Raw genomic sequence first — 16,248 nt, 5'->3', positions numbered from 1 at the left:
TGACGTCAGTAATAACCAGTTATGGTTATTACTGAACCGATACCGAATTGTCCGTGTCTGCATCGCGGTGCACTGAAGAAACGATTAATTTTGACACCCCTAATATATATATATATATATATATATATATATATATATATATATATATATATATATATATAGATATATATATATATATTTACTAAACTGATTAAGGCGTTTACATGAGTTATTTTTTGAATGTTCCTTTTATCCCATTTTACATGTATAGCACATAGATTGATTAACTTCATTGTGTCACCACACTATCCACATTTCCTCCAGAGGTTCATGTAATTTTGAATGTTTATTTTTATTTTTTTTACTTTTTGACTCACTTTTTGACTGAAGAGAGCCGCTCAACGGATGCGCTGTACTGTGCGCGTTGCTTACGTGCGTGCGTTCCATACATAAGCAACAAGAGCAAATGCCTAACATTGTATCTCTCAAAGTTATTTTGAATTAAATGTTTAAAGATGGTGTGTCACAATGCGTTCCTATGTGTTCCTTTGATGTACCCCTTGATGCTTCAAATATCCTTGTCACAGCACCAGTAGCACCGAAATTCATATGCTGAATGAGTCCGGTGCTTACCGGTTACATAGTGTCATAATGCCACTGGGTTATGCTACCCAACCCTACTGATTGCATTGTTTTTCAAAATTGCATTACCATTTTTATCTCTAGTACTGTAAAAAATGTACTCTAGTAGGCATGGAGATCCAGCCTATTTCATCAAGCCCAATTCATTTTTACATTTTTAACCTCACCACTGGTTCATTCGTTAAATCAATTTTAAACCCCAACGTGACACAAAATGATACATTTCCAAGATTGGGCACAATGCTCGTTCCCATAATAATAATACAATTTGATTATTAAAATGATACAGTTCCATTTAGAAATCATCCCTTTAAGGTGGCTAGTATTTGTTTTCTAAAAAGTGCAATGCATTTGCAGATACTTTGAAAACATACATGCATGAACTATGCATTGTTTTAAGTTATAAAACTGTTTATTACTCATTACAAAATGTTACATAGCAACCTTGAGTGTTACTCCAAACACCATTGGAGTAAATACATTTCTTGAATTTTAGTTTCTACGACTAATACATAAAAAAGAAAAGGAAAAAAAAAAAGAAAAAGAAAAATATAATTGATTACCCCTAGGAGTACTGTGTTGCTTTTCAAATTGTCTTGGTACTTTCCCAACATCTTTTGTGCAAAGAAATCATGCTTTTTGTTAATGAAAAAGTCTTTTCTGGAAAAGTGTTACACTTCATTTAATACAGACGCGAATTTAACTGCTGCCGGCACTTACAGACTTAAAATTCAAACAATATCTAAGACAAATTATAACTGTTAGCTATCCTTAAACTGATGGAAAAGCCTGTGTGCTTAACTAAGTGCTCAAAAAATGTGTTTTCCCCCAAATGTAGTTTTACATTTCAGTTGTATGTCCTGATAAAAAGTCCTCTGAGTAAGCGATCACAAGTGAACACCAGCAAATACAAAACTCACTTTCTGACTCTTAAGTAGTTCTGCTTTTTATCCTCTCACCGTCCAAAAAACGCTCTCAAGCCCCGCAATTCAGAGCAGTCAGAAATTACAGTAGCGAGTGAACATGATACAAAATTGCGTTCAGTTTGTGAAGGTAATGTACAAGCACCTCAGTCCTACATTTGACAAACACATTCCACATTGCTCTAGCAGACAGGAGAGGGTTTGGCCGGGCGTGAAAGGAGGCCAGCAGACAGTGGTGGTGGTGGTGGTCAAAGAAGCTTGTGAAGCCTACTTCACATTGTATCACTGACGTTTTAGATTCCTTCAAGGAAAGCTCAGTTAGTCTTATTTACATGTAACCGTGTAGCACAACAAACTGCAGTCAGGTCTGTTTTTTGCGTCTTTATCAAATGTGATATCTCATTGCTTAACCCTTGTAGGATTGAAAAATAAACATAGAAAACTACCACACTGTTACACTTTAAAAAAAAAATAAAAATAACAACAACAGCAACAACAAAAAAAGTACAGTCAAGAGTAATGTGAAAAGGTCCGACAGTTACCCAGGCAGCTCTTGCGTTTTCGTATCATAGTGTTTCAGACAAAAGAGCTCTCAGAATGGATTGAAATTGCACTGATTTGTCACTCGACTTTCCTTTGGATGCCTCCATGGACATCATGCCCATCTCTACTAGGGCACCTGTGCCAAGGCAACATGTTTTCGAACAAGACAGCTGACACTATCAAACAGTGCGGTGAGAACAAGCCACAATTAGCCCAGTTGGCCCCTGTTCAAAGAAATGTGCAAATCATAAACTTTAGTGGCAAGAAGGTAAATAACTGCTCCCTTGTCAAAGCGTCTACAAAACACTGCTATTCGTTGGATACATAGTGTTGACCATGCTTGATGGGATCTTCTAGGGAGCATTAGGTCTGAGTTAAGCACATCCGGCTTGGAAATACCAGACTACTTCACCTAGGAAAGTTTAGTGCTGGGGTGCACTGAAGAGAGTTGAGGGGGACTGAAAGCTGGTTGGGGGTGAAGAGCAGACATGGGGTAGAGGCCAGGGTGCAGAATGTCCCCGTATGAGGTGCCCACTTGGTGCCTGTACATGTGAGCTGGGTTGGCGGCCAAGAATTGTCTTTGCATCATTAAGGAATGAATGGCGAAGGGGGGCATGAGCGGTGACAGAACAGCCTGGTTCTTCAAGTACTGCAGTGGATGGGAGTAACTTGGCGTGACATGGGAGCCCAAGCTTTCGCACATGTCCTGGACCTGAGATACAAAAGTCCCTGGATACAGCCCTTGGAAAAGGTGGGAGTGCAAGGGGATCTTGTGGCCCTCTGAAGTGTAACTGTTGATGTGCACTGCAGGTTCTGCAGGCTTCACAGATTCGCTGTCAGCTTCCGGTGTCCTTGGTTTCCCTGGGAGATCTCTTTGTGTCGAGCAGTGCAAGGGCGTCACGGCCCGGATCTTCTTCTCCGTTGGTCCATTCTCCAAATCCTCAATGTTTCTTTTGAGTGGTCTTGCAGTGCAGATATTCTGTGGGCTGCTTTTGGTGCTTAGAATAGGCCGGGACATCTCATCGATCTTGAATCCCATCGACTCTTCTCCTCTACTATTGGGTGTTTTCTCCAGAACCTTTGAATGAGATTCTGTTACCTTTTTAGATGCGGAGACAGTCATGGGAGGAACACGGCAAGCCCTTGGATGGTAATCTACACTTGAGCTCTGACTGTTGCCTGCTTGAAAGTGAGGAGAGTTTTTAATGTCCTGCTGAATTGCGGCATGTGGAATGCCACCCAGGGTGGATGTGGAAAGAGGCAGTTTAAGAGGAGAGGATTTTGGGAGACTTAGATCAGTTGGTTGCTCCTCTGTCACCCTTTCTGGAGGAGGTCCCTTTTCTTTCTGACTAAGCCGGGCAGAGAAATTCAAGCCCACATTGTCAGGATGCTGGCTTGGGGGAAATCCCTGGGCAGTCTCTGAGTCCCGAGTGTAAACATCCCTACTTAGATACTTGCTTATCTGTTCCTTGCTTAGGTGGTGCTCGGTTTGTCGGCAGAGATTGTGTAAGTGTGGTGAGGAATAAAATTCACTCAGGAAGCTGGGAGCCTGGCCAGGGCGAGGCATCTCAGCTGATTTTTCCATGCTGGAATGGGGATCGACCCGCTTAAGGTATGGCTCTCTTATTAGGGTCTGTGAATGGTGCACTGGTTCTCCCTCACTACACCCATCTTTCTGAGAGCCCTCTGTTGAAGACCTCCTGTCCTCACTACCCCTGGACTTGAAACTCTGAGCATGCTGGATCACTGACGGTCGTTTGATCACTATGCTGGTCTCTACGGAGGAGGAAACCTGGGAGCTCGACTGTCCAGCAGATGACACTTCTGTACCACTGCTGGACAATCTTCTACTGACTAATGGAGGTGGTGGTCCATAGGGGTAATTATTCAGCAGTCCTGTTCCACTTACTTGGGAAAGCATCTTCTTCTTAGCTAATGGGGACATGATGCCAGGATTCCCTCTGGGGTAAAGGAGGGGATTAAAATTAAAGCAGGATTCTTCTTTTTTAAGGGGCTCCACCCTTTCAGGTGGGATTTCTGGAGATGTGACTGGTTTCTGTTGTAGGGTGGGTAGCACCATTACCACTTGGTTTTGGCCTTCTTTTGGCCTAGATTGTTCAACGTTTGCAAGGGCACTAGGAGGTACCTTGTATTCCAATATCCCATGCTTCCATTGGTCCGAGGTGTGAGAGTTGGGAAGAGGATGACCATGATGCAGTGGCACAGCAGCAACAGGAAACGCATCACAGTCCTCTGATTTGAGTTGCGCACCATCCTGTGGAAGCGAGGGCAACAAACCCCCATTTGCATGCTCATAAGCGTTATGGAGCACAGGTTGATCTTCGTCCTTGATCACTAGTACACCTTCATCATCTTCAGTAAGTGGACTATTTGGATCTCTGTCTGTTTGGGTGGGAGCCTGCAACTGCTGACTGTTCTGCTTCTCCTGGAGCTCTTCCATGTCCTCCATCCCCTACAGACACAGAAAAATAATACTTAACCAAAGATATTGGACAAGAATGCATTGTTTTCATGAAAATTACACTCACAGATTAAATAAGGTTATCGAATTGGTATTTTATTTTTAAATGTAATAATCAGTGTTACATTTTAATAGCTTAAGATATTCGCACTTTTGCAGTTCGGAGTGTGAATAGGTAAAAGGGGAAGGGTTATAAAACTGAGATGATTGACAAAAAGGCTTAATATTATTCTGTTTTAACTCCTGAGTAAGTTTCAAGGTCCTTGATTTTATGAAAGCTTTAAGAGCAGTCTGCCTTTGACTGGGTTCAGCATTCAGTTTCGAGCTTGGCATCAATATTACAACCACTCAGTCCAAAGAGTTCGAACTACTTTCGGGCAGATGTGGAGGTTGTAGTTAAAATGAGATCAAAAATAAAAATGAATTTATTAGATATTTGAATTAGACTTCATTGTTTGCGACTGCAAAATTTACAAGGTACAATCAATTCTCTAGTGTTATTGCTGTGGGGTGTAAACATGAGACAGCTCTCAGATAGTCCAGATTAGGCATGGGACGATAACCGTTTTCAAGGTATAGCGCAATTTGGAAAAGGCAAAGTTTTAAAACAGCCAAAATTTTCTGCTATACCGTTTCTAAGGTATATGTAAGTTTGTTTTTTAGTTAGGTGTTTTTTTTTTTCATTTTTTTAGGACAACAGTATCTTCAGCAGAAAATATATCCAAAGATGCTGTTTAAATTATGACATAAAAAGTCAATGATTTATTTTAAACAATTTAGCCTGACATGTTTACTGCACCAAAATACTTTAAATGTTTCTCTAATTAAAATATATTGTGCTCAAAAGGGAAAAAAAATTGTTGTTTTTACCCAGACATTTAAAAAGAATATATTTTAGAGCAGTTATCACAATACCGTAAAACCGTGAAACCATGATATTCTTCATTCATTCATTCATTCATTTTCTTGTCGTCTTAGTCCAGTGGTCACCAAACTTGTTCCTGGAGGGCCGGTGTCCTGCAGATTTTTGTTCCAACCCTAATCAAACACACCTAAACAACCTAATCAAGGTCTTACTTGGTATACTTGAAACATCCAGGCAGGTGCGTTGAGGCAAGTTGGAGCTAAACCCTGCAGGGACACCGGCCCTCCTGGACCGATATTGGTGACCCCTGGCTTAGTCGCTTTATTAATCCAGGGTCGCCACAGCGGAATGAACCGCCAACTTATGCAGCACGTTTTTACGTAGCGGATGCCCTTCCAGTCGCAACCCATCTCTGGGAAACATCCACACACTCATTTATACACACACTCATACACTACGGACAATTTAGCCTACCCAATTCACCTGTACCGCTTGTCTTTGGACTGTGGGGGAAACCGGAGCACCTGGAGGAAACCCCCGCAAATGCAGGGAGAACATGCAAACTCCACACAGAAATGCCAACTGAGCCGAGCCGAGGTTTAAACCAGCGACCTTCTTGCTGTGAGGCGACAGCACTACCTACTGCGCCACTGCGTTGCCACCATGATATTCTTATCCAAGGTTATCATACCATCAAAAACGTATACCCAACGTTCCCAAAGTCAAGGTCATACAACAAGTAGGTGGCTTTTTTTTGTTTACTAAAACCTTTAAGATGGTTATTCCTAGGTTATTCATGAAATGCAATGGCTTTTAGAATTTAAAAACTACATAAATCTATAATGAATAAACATTCCAGCGAAATAAAATTATTAGCTGTGGTTTCTGACCATTCGCTGAGTATTTGCAAATGTTTTTCGTTTTTTTTTTTTGTCATGGCAGCTATTGATTTGCATTTTATGAATTGCCAAAGGACCATGGATTCTGCTAAAAATCCACTTTAATGTTCAACTGGGAAAAAAAGAGCCATTTACATCTTGGATGACCTGAGGGTTAGTAAACTAACCTTGCATTAAGATAACCTTGCGTGCAAAGAGATTTTTGTCTAGAAACATTGTGCTACTTATGGTGGATCTAGATATTAGAAACGCAAATCAAGCCTTATAGCTTTATAAAAGCAGCAGAAACCATACACACAAATTTGCCGAAGGATACAGCAGCTACATCTTCTACATTCTAATGACGAACATCAAAGACTTCTTCAAGACATGCATAAGTCGAGTGCATCAACGGATGACCTTGTGCTTATGCACACCATGAGCCGTGCTTCAGGCTTAAAGCTGATACCTCAATGCTTTCCCCCATGCAAATATCTCCTCTCTCTGCCTTTTTTTTTTAACACAAATGAAATAAAAGACGAGGAGGTAGTGTAAGCTTTGCATCATTTCTGAGCTGAACAAATCAATGCCAAAATCCTCTAAATGCATTCTGCTTAAATGAGAGCAGAACACGGAGTCAGCGCGATTGCATAAAAGAGACACCTGCTGCCATCCGTGATCCAAAGCATGATGCAAGTTTTGCACTTTTGGACAAACTTCATATGCCTCTAATGAGCAGATGCTTTTCCGGATCTTCAGAATGGCAGTACAGAGGACAGATTTGCACCACCCATCCATTCATTATCAGTGTTGGAGGCACAGATGTTTGACATCAGCTGGTGTTAAATAAAAGGCTGGCTCATCCCTTTTCACTCCATTTCCCCACTCAACCCAGATGAATGTGCATCTACACGTGAATAATCGTCTGTTCATACATCTCATAATGACAGATAGCTTGTCCCGGCTTGTTTTTGTAGACTTGAGCGTAATTGCCTTGATGTATATCTGACAACCTCCGAGTGGTATTTTATGGTAATTTCTACTTGTTGGTCTTAAATGTGTACATTAATGATACTTTGTATCATGCTGATCATAAAATTAAAAACAGTTTTTGCAGAGCAGCTGCACACATGATTAAGCAAATGCCCTTCTTCTTAATGCTTTGGTGAGATGTGAATGTAAACACAGATAGTTCACTCAAAAATGAGCATTTATTTATAGTTAGCTCAGACTCAAGTGGTTCCATATCTTTGAGTTAAACACAAAAGCAGATATTTATTAAGGGTGTAATCGAGGGGGAAATCGATTGAAATTCATGCTCAATTTCGATTATCGAATCACAAAATGGAATCGTCGATGCTGCCACGCCCCCATGTCACGTCAGCTTGGCATGCCAAGCGGAAAAAGACACGCTTGTTGAAGAGCTTGTTGAACTGCAGACGCAGAAACCTGTCGACAGAGCTTAAACCCTCTCCTCTTTCAATGAAGTCGCTGGTGTGAAAGTATTTTGGATTTCCAGTGAGTTATGGTGACAACGTTCGTGTTGTCGAAAAAAAAAAAAGTTTGCAAGCTCTGTTATGTATTAGGGTTGGGCCGATAGAAAACACCGGCATCGCGATTCTCCGCCCCGCCCCCGTTGCAAATCCGCTCGCGAAAAATACACACTCAGGCCCTGTTTACATTATTACGTCTTAGTTTTTAAATGGCATTTTATAATGATAACGATCCACATCCACACTGGCGTTTTGCATTTCTAAGCAGCCCTCCTTCCTCACTACCGCTGAAAACGCACATCACGTGACCACACACACACACAGGCAGACAAACAAAGACGCACACACATTGTCATGCGCTGGAGACAGCGGGTCCAGGCAGTCAGCGGGTCAGTAGACTGCTTCAATCTTTAACTTTCACGCTTGTACTTGGTAATTTTAGCGAATCCCTCAGGTACTGTTGGCTAGTTCCTGTTGGTTGTGCACCTTTTTTACGGATGCCATAATAAGGACACAGATCACTGCCTATTCACGAGTCCCGCAGAAAAAGTGATTGACAGGTGGCAATTATGTATGTAACTTATGTTTATTTATTTACTGTATGATTTCTTTATAATTTTGATTAATTTTTCTGTTTTAAATCGAAAATCGAATCGAACCGTGACTTTAGAATGGAAAATGTAAACGAATCGAGGATTTGGAGGATCTTGAAACCCTTAATATTTATAGAAATGTTTATAGAAAAAAAAAAAAACATTTACTTTCATGGTAGGGAAAAACAAATAAAATGGATTTTATTTAAATGGAGGGAAAAGTTATTTTGAAAAACATTGGAAACCTGTAACCACTGACTAGGTTACAGGTTTCCAACATTTTTCAATATAACTTCTTTTGTGTTTAACAGAAGAGGAATATGAAAATAGAATTGAAATTTTTGGGTGAACTATCCCTTAAAAGCATGGAGTTTATGGGCGCTATTAGCGCTCGCTTTGCCTATCTCCCATTGGACACTTGTAGGCAAGTTATCAGAAAAGTGTTTGAGGCCACGAGCAACAGTGACTAGCAGGCAAAATGCCCCATTTGTAATGCAGCGTGACGGCCGCTGGCTCAGCGTGTGTCATTCAATAGCCTTGATTGTATTTGATGCCTGAGGAAGGACTGATTTAACAGCGCTTACAATGCTCTGATTCTTACCAGAACAGCGCGCCTATATTTGTACATGGCCTGATTATACGCCGCTGACATCAAAACTCCCAAATTTCCTCCCTAAGATCTATAACTCTACTTTAAGTGTTTTTTTTCCGTTTCATATCGGCTCTGCCTCAAACAGAGAATTCCATTTTCATTTTCTGCCTCGTACAAAGTACAATCAATTATCTGGAGAGGCCTTTCAAATTACACAACATACCAGACAGATGAGCTAGGCATGCAGCTGGAAGAAACCTACAACAGGCCTTTTTGTTTCCACACCGTAACCTATTACTCATTTCATGTGCGGGAGAAATGAATACGGGACCGCGTAACGCCTTTGAAATGTGTCTAAATTTGACAATTGGAGAGAATTTTTTCAAACAAGCCCTTTCATCTTCTCTGTAATCATTTGCTTATTCATGTGAAAATAATAACTCCATTTTCATTCCCTTCAACGGACGCGCTCTGCTTTCCTCATATTTACGCTTAACTGGAGAGACATTTGCAAATCACCATGGATTTATTGGCTTTTAGGGATAAAAATAAGCCAACGTATTCTGTAAGAAAAAAAATAAAAATCAGGGAATTGTGAGATGCAATAGGAAAACATTTTCACTGCAGCTGCACGGTGCACAAAAGGTCCTTTCGATTAAAAAAAAAAAGGAACGCTGTCATGATTTTCCCCCCACAATTCATCTCCTTCAAATTGATTTGTGAACAAAACTCGGAGGGAGCTTATGGTGCAGTCCTGAGATGGACCGAAAATAACAGAATCGGGCACAGTGTATAAATCGCCTGGAGTCAGTCAGGCAGACAAATAGCATTTGATTTCCATGCTGTACTGCAGCGGTCAGAGCACCCAAATCAGCCCAAATAATTATGTTAAAACCAGCTGCTCCTGACAGCGCTATTCTCACACGCTTGCGACAGCTTATTTGTCGAGAAGAGGAAAGGTGCCCGGTCTGAAGTGGTCTGTCATGGGCCTGCTTCTTCCAGGCAACTTTTGAGAAAGCAGCCACGGATGGTATTTGCATTATTATTCTGCATCTGACAGCCCTTAGAAACCTATGGGAGACGTTTGGCATGCCGGACAGGAAAAGCTTCAAAATACCTTGAGCCAATTTTGGTTCACTCAAACTACTATTTACATCATGAGGTTTATCTGATGCTGTTTTAGTCGCTTACTTATTTAATCAGAGTTTTTATGTCAGATATTGTGAGTAAATTTAACCAGAACCCAAAATGAAATGAATTAAATATATTTTACTCACCTTATACTTTTATTTTCCTCAGTTTAACACAACAGAAGATAATTTCAAAACAAAATCTTGATTGTTTTCAAGTAAATAATGAGTACTTTTTTTGGTAAACTATCCCTATAGCAATACTATGCTACCACTACTGTTGGGAACTGCTTTTGATTTTGTATCAATTATTAAAGGCTGTTTGTAATGCTTTATCTTTTCTAAAGCATAAAAATACCTTAATGTGCTTGTAGGTATTTAAGAAACATGTCAAGTGAACATGTTTATCTGAAAAACAATGCTAAAGTCAGATATTCTGCTTTGAAAATGTGCGTTACTTGTCGGAATGGGTGTCTTTGCTTTGTTCCTTTGATCCACACAATGCCAGTTTAGCCAATTGTATTTCAGCACTCCGGGTTGCCTTGGTGTGATTAATTTTATTCATAAAGGCTCTCAAATATGCGTCTGCGACTGAAAAGAGACCTCCGGTGGACAGTAGCAGCCTCCGAAATGAGAAGCAGATTCAGAGTTCCACATGAGGTGGTTATTAATTAGCAAGTAATATAAATATTACTAATGGAAACATTAGGTGAGCAGGTTACAATGTAACCGCGTGTCCTAACAACACACTACATGATGAGATGTAATAAGCAATTTGGTTATTTGCACCAGACAAAACACGACAGAAATTTAAATTCAGTCATTCAGAAGCACAGAATAGTGCACTTACTGCACTCTAACAAAATAAGTTTTACAATCTAATTAATACATAATAGACTTTTTTTACATTATTAAATGTACATACTGAATCACTGATATGTGTTGGCTTGCACTGAGTCTCAGCTTTAAAATTCCATTTCAAACGGTTTATTTTATTTCAAGATCTGAGGCGAACTTTCTGTTGCTGCTTTCAGTAATATGGCAGATCTCACATCATTAGCATTTAACACTGAATAAAGCACATGGGGTTTACCTGAAGTGATCATTGTCATTTGTTTGGCTGTGTAAAGTCGAATAGCCGTTTGTAAAATATACATTTCAGGTGTTGGTTATGACAAAAACTTATTTTAATATGCAAAATATTTCTTCTATCGTGTGCCGTTGCTTATTATTATTATTATTATTATTTAGAACACGGTTAATATCAGGCTTTGTTGGTGTCATCAATATGGCAACATGCTCTTGTGTGCGTTTTGAACCATGAGTGCAATACTTAGTTTAACCACGGGGTAGCAAACTAACATACTGCACCTTTAATAAAAACTCTAAGAATGCATATAAAAACTTTTTATATGTTTGAGAAAATGGCATATTATATTTTGGCTAAAATCAGTGAAACTCCAAAATTAATGTTGGCTTACATCACAGAAACTGTAACTAAACTAGAGCAATTGACCATTGCATTCTTAGTCAGAAAACAAAAGTATGTGACTGATAATAAGGCAACAAAATTTAATAATATTTCACAGCAATTTTGGCTCCCTTATCTTGAGTTTGTAGGATCTTATTGTTCATTTTAATGGTATCTTTATAAATTTTAAAGATCATCAAGATTTACCATGTTGTTTCTACCAAAAGTAGCATAAAACATTTGTTAACACAGCACAGTTTCCATCCCATATTGACAGCAGAACAAAAGTGTAAAATCCTGGAAACTAGGCACAATATTTCAATAATGAAAATGATGAAAAATAATGAAAATGAAATAATTCTGAGGATTAAACTTTGCTCTGGTGTTTGCATGTGGGTTTGCTAAAACAACGTTTGGTTAGTCTTGTTATTAGGGATGCACCAACATGAAAACTGTGCGCTGAAACCAAAACGAAAAATTCTGGATGCATCTGGCGGAAAACCGAAACCAAAAATACTTTAATAATTAAAGCTGCAAGCAGCGATGAAAGGGACCTCGCACCCGGGCTCACCGCCGCCCAGTGGCCTCAGGATGACAAAGAACAACAAACAAAAATGTTTCAAGCCGATATATATAAAAAACCTAAGAAAACCACAGATTTATGCCAAACTTCCTCCTGTCAGTAGGTGGCGCTAAGACTGTGACTCAATAGTGGCACGTAGATGCCTTCAGGAGAGGAATCTTATCAACCATGTGAATTTTCAAGCAGTTCAGACATTGTTTGGGTGAGTTATATGCCAAAACGCCTTCTGTCAGCAGGTGGCGCTATGACTGTGGCTCAATAGTGGCATGTACATGTCTTCAGGAGAGGAATTTAATCAACCATGTGAAGTTTCAGGCAGATCAGACATTGTGTGGCTGAGTTATAAGTAATTTCCTCTGTCCAGCAGGTGGCGCTATGACTGTGACTCGATATTGGCATGTAGATGTCTTCAGGAGAGGATTTTAATCAACCGTGCAAATTTTCAGGCAGGTCAGACATTGTGTGGCTGAGTTATAAGCCAAACTTCCTGTTGCCAGCAGGTGGCGCTATGACTGTGACTCAATATTAGCATGTAGATGTCTTCAGGAGAGGGTTTTAATCAACAATGTGAAGCAATAAAATAATAAATATTTTTTACAGATACATATTTAGCCGACAACCGCAACTTTTTCGGTCGCTGAAAATCCGGTGTTTCCCTACTAGTTATCCAATCAAATTAACGGTTTCAAAGTTACCTGACTTCCTTGATGCACATCAAAAAATTTATTTATAATGTGATGACATCGTTGGTTATGCGGCTGTGTTTTTATCAGATAAATAATTTCTTAAACACAGCTGAGCGCATACGTTTTTAGAATTTAATTGCTATTTATATTTATCTTTGTTTTTGCAACATCCCTAAACACACACTAAAAATAGAGAAACATTGGTAATAAAAAAATCCTGTGATTGGTGTGTTTGGAACTGTTTAAAAAAAAAAGGCTGAAGGAAACTAACCAGCTCTAGGACTTTAGCTGATGCGTCCTTGTCGCCGCGAGGTGTTTTTTGTTCATCCTTAGGCCGCTTGATAGGCATCATCTTGGCTTTGATGATGCTCTCCTGCACGCTGCCCTCCTGTTTGCGAGGTTTGGCGGGTGGAAGAGGTTTGTCCTCTTCTCCTTTAGTGAATCTCTCGTAGGGCAAGATGAGCCTGAAGGAAAAAGGAGGAAGTGATACAGATTAGAAGAATCAGACTGATTCATCATCTGTTTGCATTACTATTACATTCCAGTCTTCTTCCTCAACTGATAATAATAACAATAACTGATATCCTTGTTTCCTGAAGGCTTTATCTGTTATTCTAGGCACAAAAGTGACTCATGGCATCATGAAATCTAAAGAAATGGGTCTCCTTCCTTGAACTTTTGTTCCTGAAAAATGTGTTTTTGTTCATTTGCTTCAAGTTGTTTCTTTGTAGGGACACCTTTGGGGTCATGGAGCTTATGCTTTCCTAAAACACACTTCTAGGGAGTGATTTACACATTAAAATGTTATGCATTCTGGACTTTACCTGACATGACAACAGTGAAAATGCTAACTTTTTAAAATGATACAGTTTGTCTAAAAATGAAACCAAACAAATGAAAACCGTTATAAATATATTTAATTTCAAAAACTATTCATAATATTGTGTTTTTATTTGTTGTTGTGCATATCTGTAAACAGAAATTGTCATCTGTACGCATATGGAAACTCTCCATTTTAATAGCATTGCTGTATCTATACCCTAAAATTCATTTGTTAAATTTTTTTTTTAACCATAACGATCAATTGTAATTTCCAAACATCTAAACTTATCATTCAATGTGGCAGAAATTATATTATAAATGCAGTTTTAAAAAATATTGAAATTTTTATTAATTAAATTAAAATAAAAATTAAATATACAAATAAAAAAAATAAATTTTATATTTATTTGCATAAGAAAAGTTAGTGGGTGCGTGACATTGGTGGGAGATCTGTATTGGCCGATAAATCACATTTTATGACTCAATCGATACCGATCTTATAAACCGATCGCAGGTGTTTGTTTAAAGATTTACACTCAGAGGAACATGTGCTCATCAGCAGCATTTGAGGAGGTAAGCAGCTTGAGGAGAGCAAATATTGGAATGGTCTTGCATGTATTTAGGCATATATAATAACTTAACGTTCTGTATTTTTGACAATATTACAAGTTCGCTTAAGCCTGGCTGAAAGTTTTCATGAAATAAAAAATGTTAAAATTGTTTTTAACTTGAATATTTAATAATATACCTTTGTTTAATATACTTATTGCAATAAACAAATATGGAGGATTGCATTTTACCTTTTTAAGAACCGATCACACTGAACCGCTTTTACGTTCCAAAAACGTAAGCAGGTGGTTAAAAGTGAGCTGCAAAATGCTCACGACTGTTAGTTAATCATTCAAAAAAGGCGCCTCTTAACGCAAAAATTCCATCAAATACGCACTTCAAACTTTTTCTTTATTGAGTCGCGTTAAATTCTTCTTCCATCCATTTTTCTGACCATTTTATATCTGTTTTATCTATTATTTTCTGGGAAGCTGCTTCTGACCATGACATGTCCACACTTAGTGGTTATAGGAGACATGTTTACGGAATTATATGCAACATCCTTCATTTATTCTCTTAGGTAAGGAGAGATCTCCACTTGAGTATCATACTTAGAGGGAAAATGTGCTTTATGCATTCATAAATCTTGAAGCATCAGAATCGGTACTCAGTGTCGGTCGATCAACATGACAAGGAATTGGTACTCGCTATCCTGATCCTGATTGGAGCATTCAACGCAATCTAACGGCAATTCGTAACTTTTTGATTTAGTGGCTAATTTGTATGTATAAAATTTAGTACGATTTGCTCATCACCCAATGACGATTGGGGTTAGGGGTGGGGTTGGGTGCCACGCCTCCTTTTTAAAATCGTACGACTCGTACAAAATCGTTTTCGTACGACTGAACTTGTATGAATTTGCACGAATTAGCCACTAAACTGACAAAACGTAAAATACTTACGTTTCCTCGTGAGATCAGGCTGGAGCATCCCTAATGGAAACCAATAAATTATCTTTTTTTACAATACAGGCGAAAGTTGGTAAGATTTGCTAATGACTTCCCGACGTAGGAACAGTCATAATTTGTAAAAATAAAAACAAAATTATTACAGTATTTTCTAATTAACTTGTTGAAGTGTATTTTGTTAGCATGAAATGAACATTACATTTTATTTAAATAAATTGCAGATTTATTTTTACTATTTCACTTCGATTTATAATCCAATTGTCACGACACCGAAGAAAAGATCTGTTGCCAGACGTTTATTTGTGACTTTAGTATTGAAATACCTGCGTCGTGTTCAAGGTCACTGCAATAAAACTCATACAAATAAGTCAAAAAGACAGTTTAAAGATCAAATCTGTTGACGCTAGTACATTCACGACATAAAAGCAGCAATATTTGGATTCGCCTGATTGGAGCATTCAACGCAATCTCACGGCAATTCGTAACTTTTTGATTTAGTGGCTAATTTGTATGTATAAAATTTAGTACGATTTGCTCATCACCCAATGACGATTGGGGTTAGGGGTGGGGTTGGGTGCCACGCCTCCTTTTTAAAATCGTACGACTCGTACAAAATTGTTTTTGTACGACCGAACTTGTATGAATTCGCACGAATTAGCCACTAAACTGACAAAACGTAAAATACTTACGTTTTCTCGTGAGATCAGGCTGGAGCATCCCTAATGGAAACCAATAAATTATCTTTTTTTACAATACAGGCGAAAGTTGGTAAGATTTGCTAATGACTTCCCGACGTAGGAACAGTCATAATTTGTAAAAATAAAAACAAAATTATTACAGTATTTTCTAATTAACTTGTTGAAGTGTATTTTGTTAGCATGAAATGAACATTACATCTTATTTAAATAAATTGCAGATTTATTTTTACTATTCCACTTCGATTTATAATCCAATTGTCACGACACAGAAGAAAATATCTGTTGCCAGACGTTTATTTGCGACTTTAGTATTGAAATACCTGCGTCGTGTTCAAGGTCACTGCAATAAAA

General features: G+C 38.7%; 1 protein-coding gene across 1 annotated transcript in view; it reads right to left on the bottom strand.

Moving 5' to 3' along the window:
• Positions 1–1,014: 1,014 nt before the first annotated feature.
• The window catches only part of arid5b (AT-rich interaction domain 5B), a 254,828-nt gene continuing 239,594 nt past the window's right edge, over positions 1,015–16,248 (bottom strand). Inside the window, exons 9-10 of the mRNA NM_001442779.1 lie at positions 13,132–13,324; positions 1,015–4,560 (exon numbers count right to left, since the gene is read on the bottom strand). Of these exons, the coding sequence (NP_001429708.1) occupies positions 2,500–4,560; positions 13,132–13,324 (2,254 nt within the window). The 3' untranslated portion in view covers positions 1,015–2,499. The remainder of the gene's footprint in view (positions 4,561–13,131; positions 13,325–16,248) is intronic.

The sequence above is a fragment of the Danio rerio genome, chromosome 12, assembly GCF_052040795.2.
Source record: "Danio rerio strain M-AB ecotype USA chromosome 12, GRCz13ab, whole genome shotgun sequence".
NCBI classification, from domain to species: domain Eukaryota; kingdom Metazoa; phylum Chordata; class Actinopteri; order Cypriniformes; family Danionidae; genus Danio; species Danio rerio.
The sequence above is the reverse complement of the archived record's forward strand: the minus strand, read 5'-3'. Positions and strand labels throughout refer to the sequence as shown.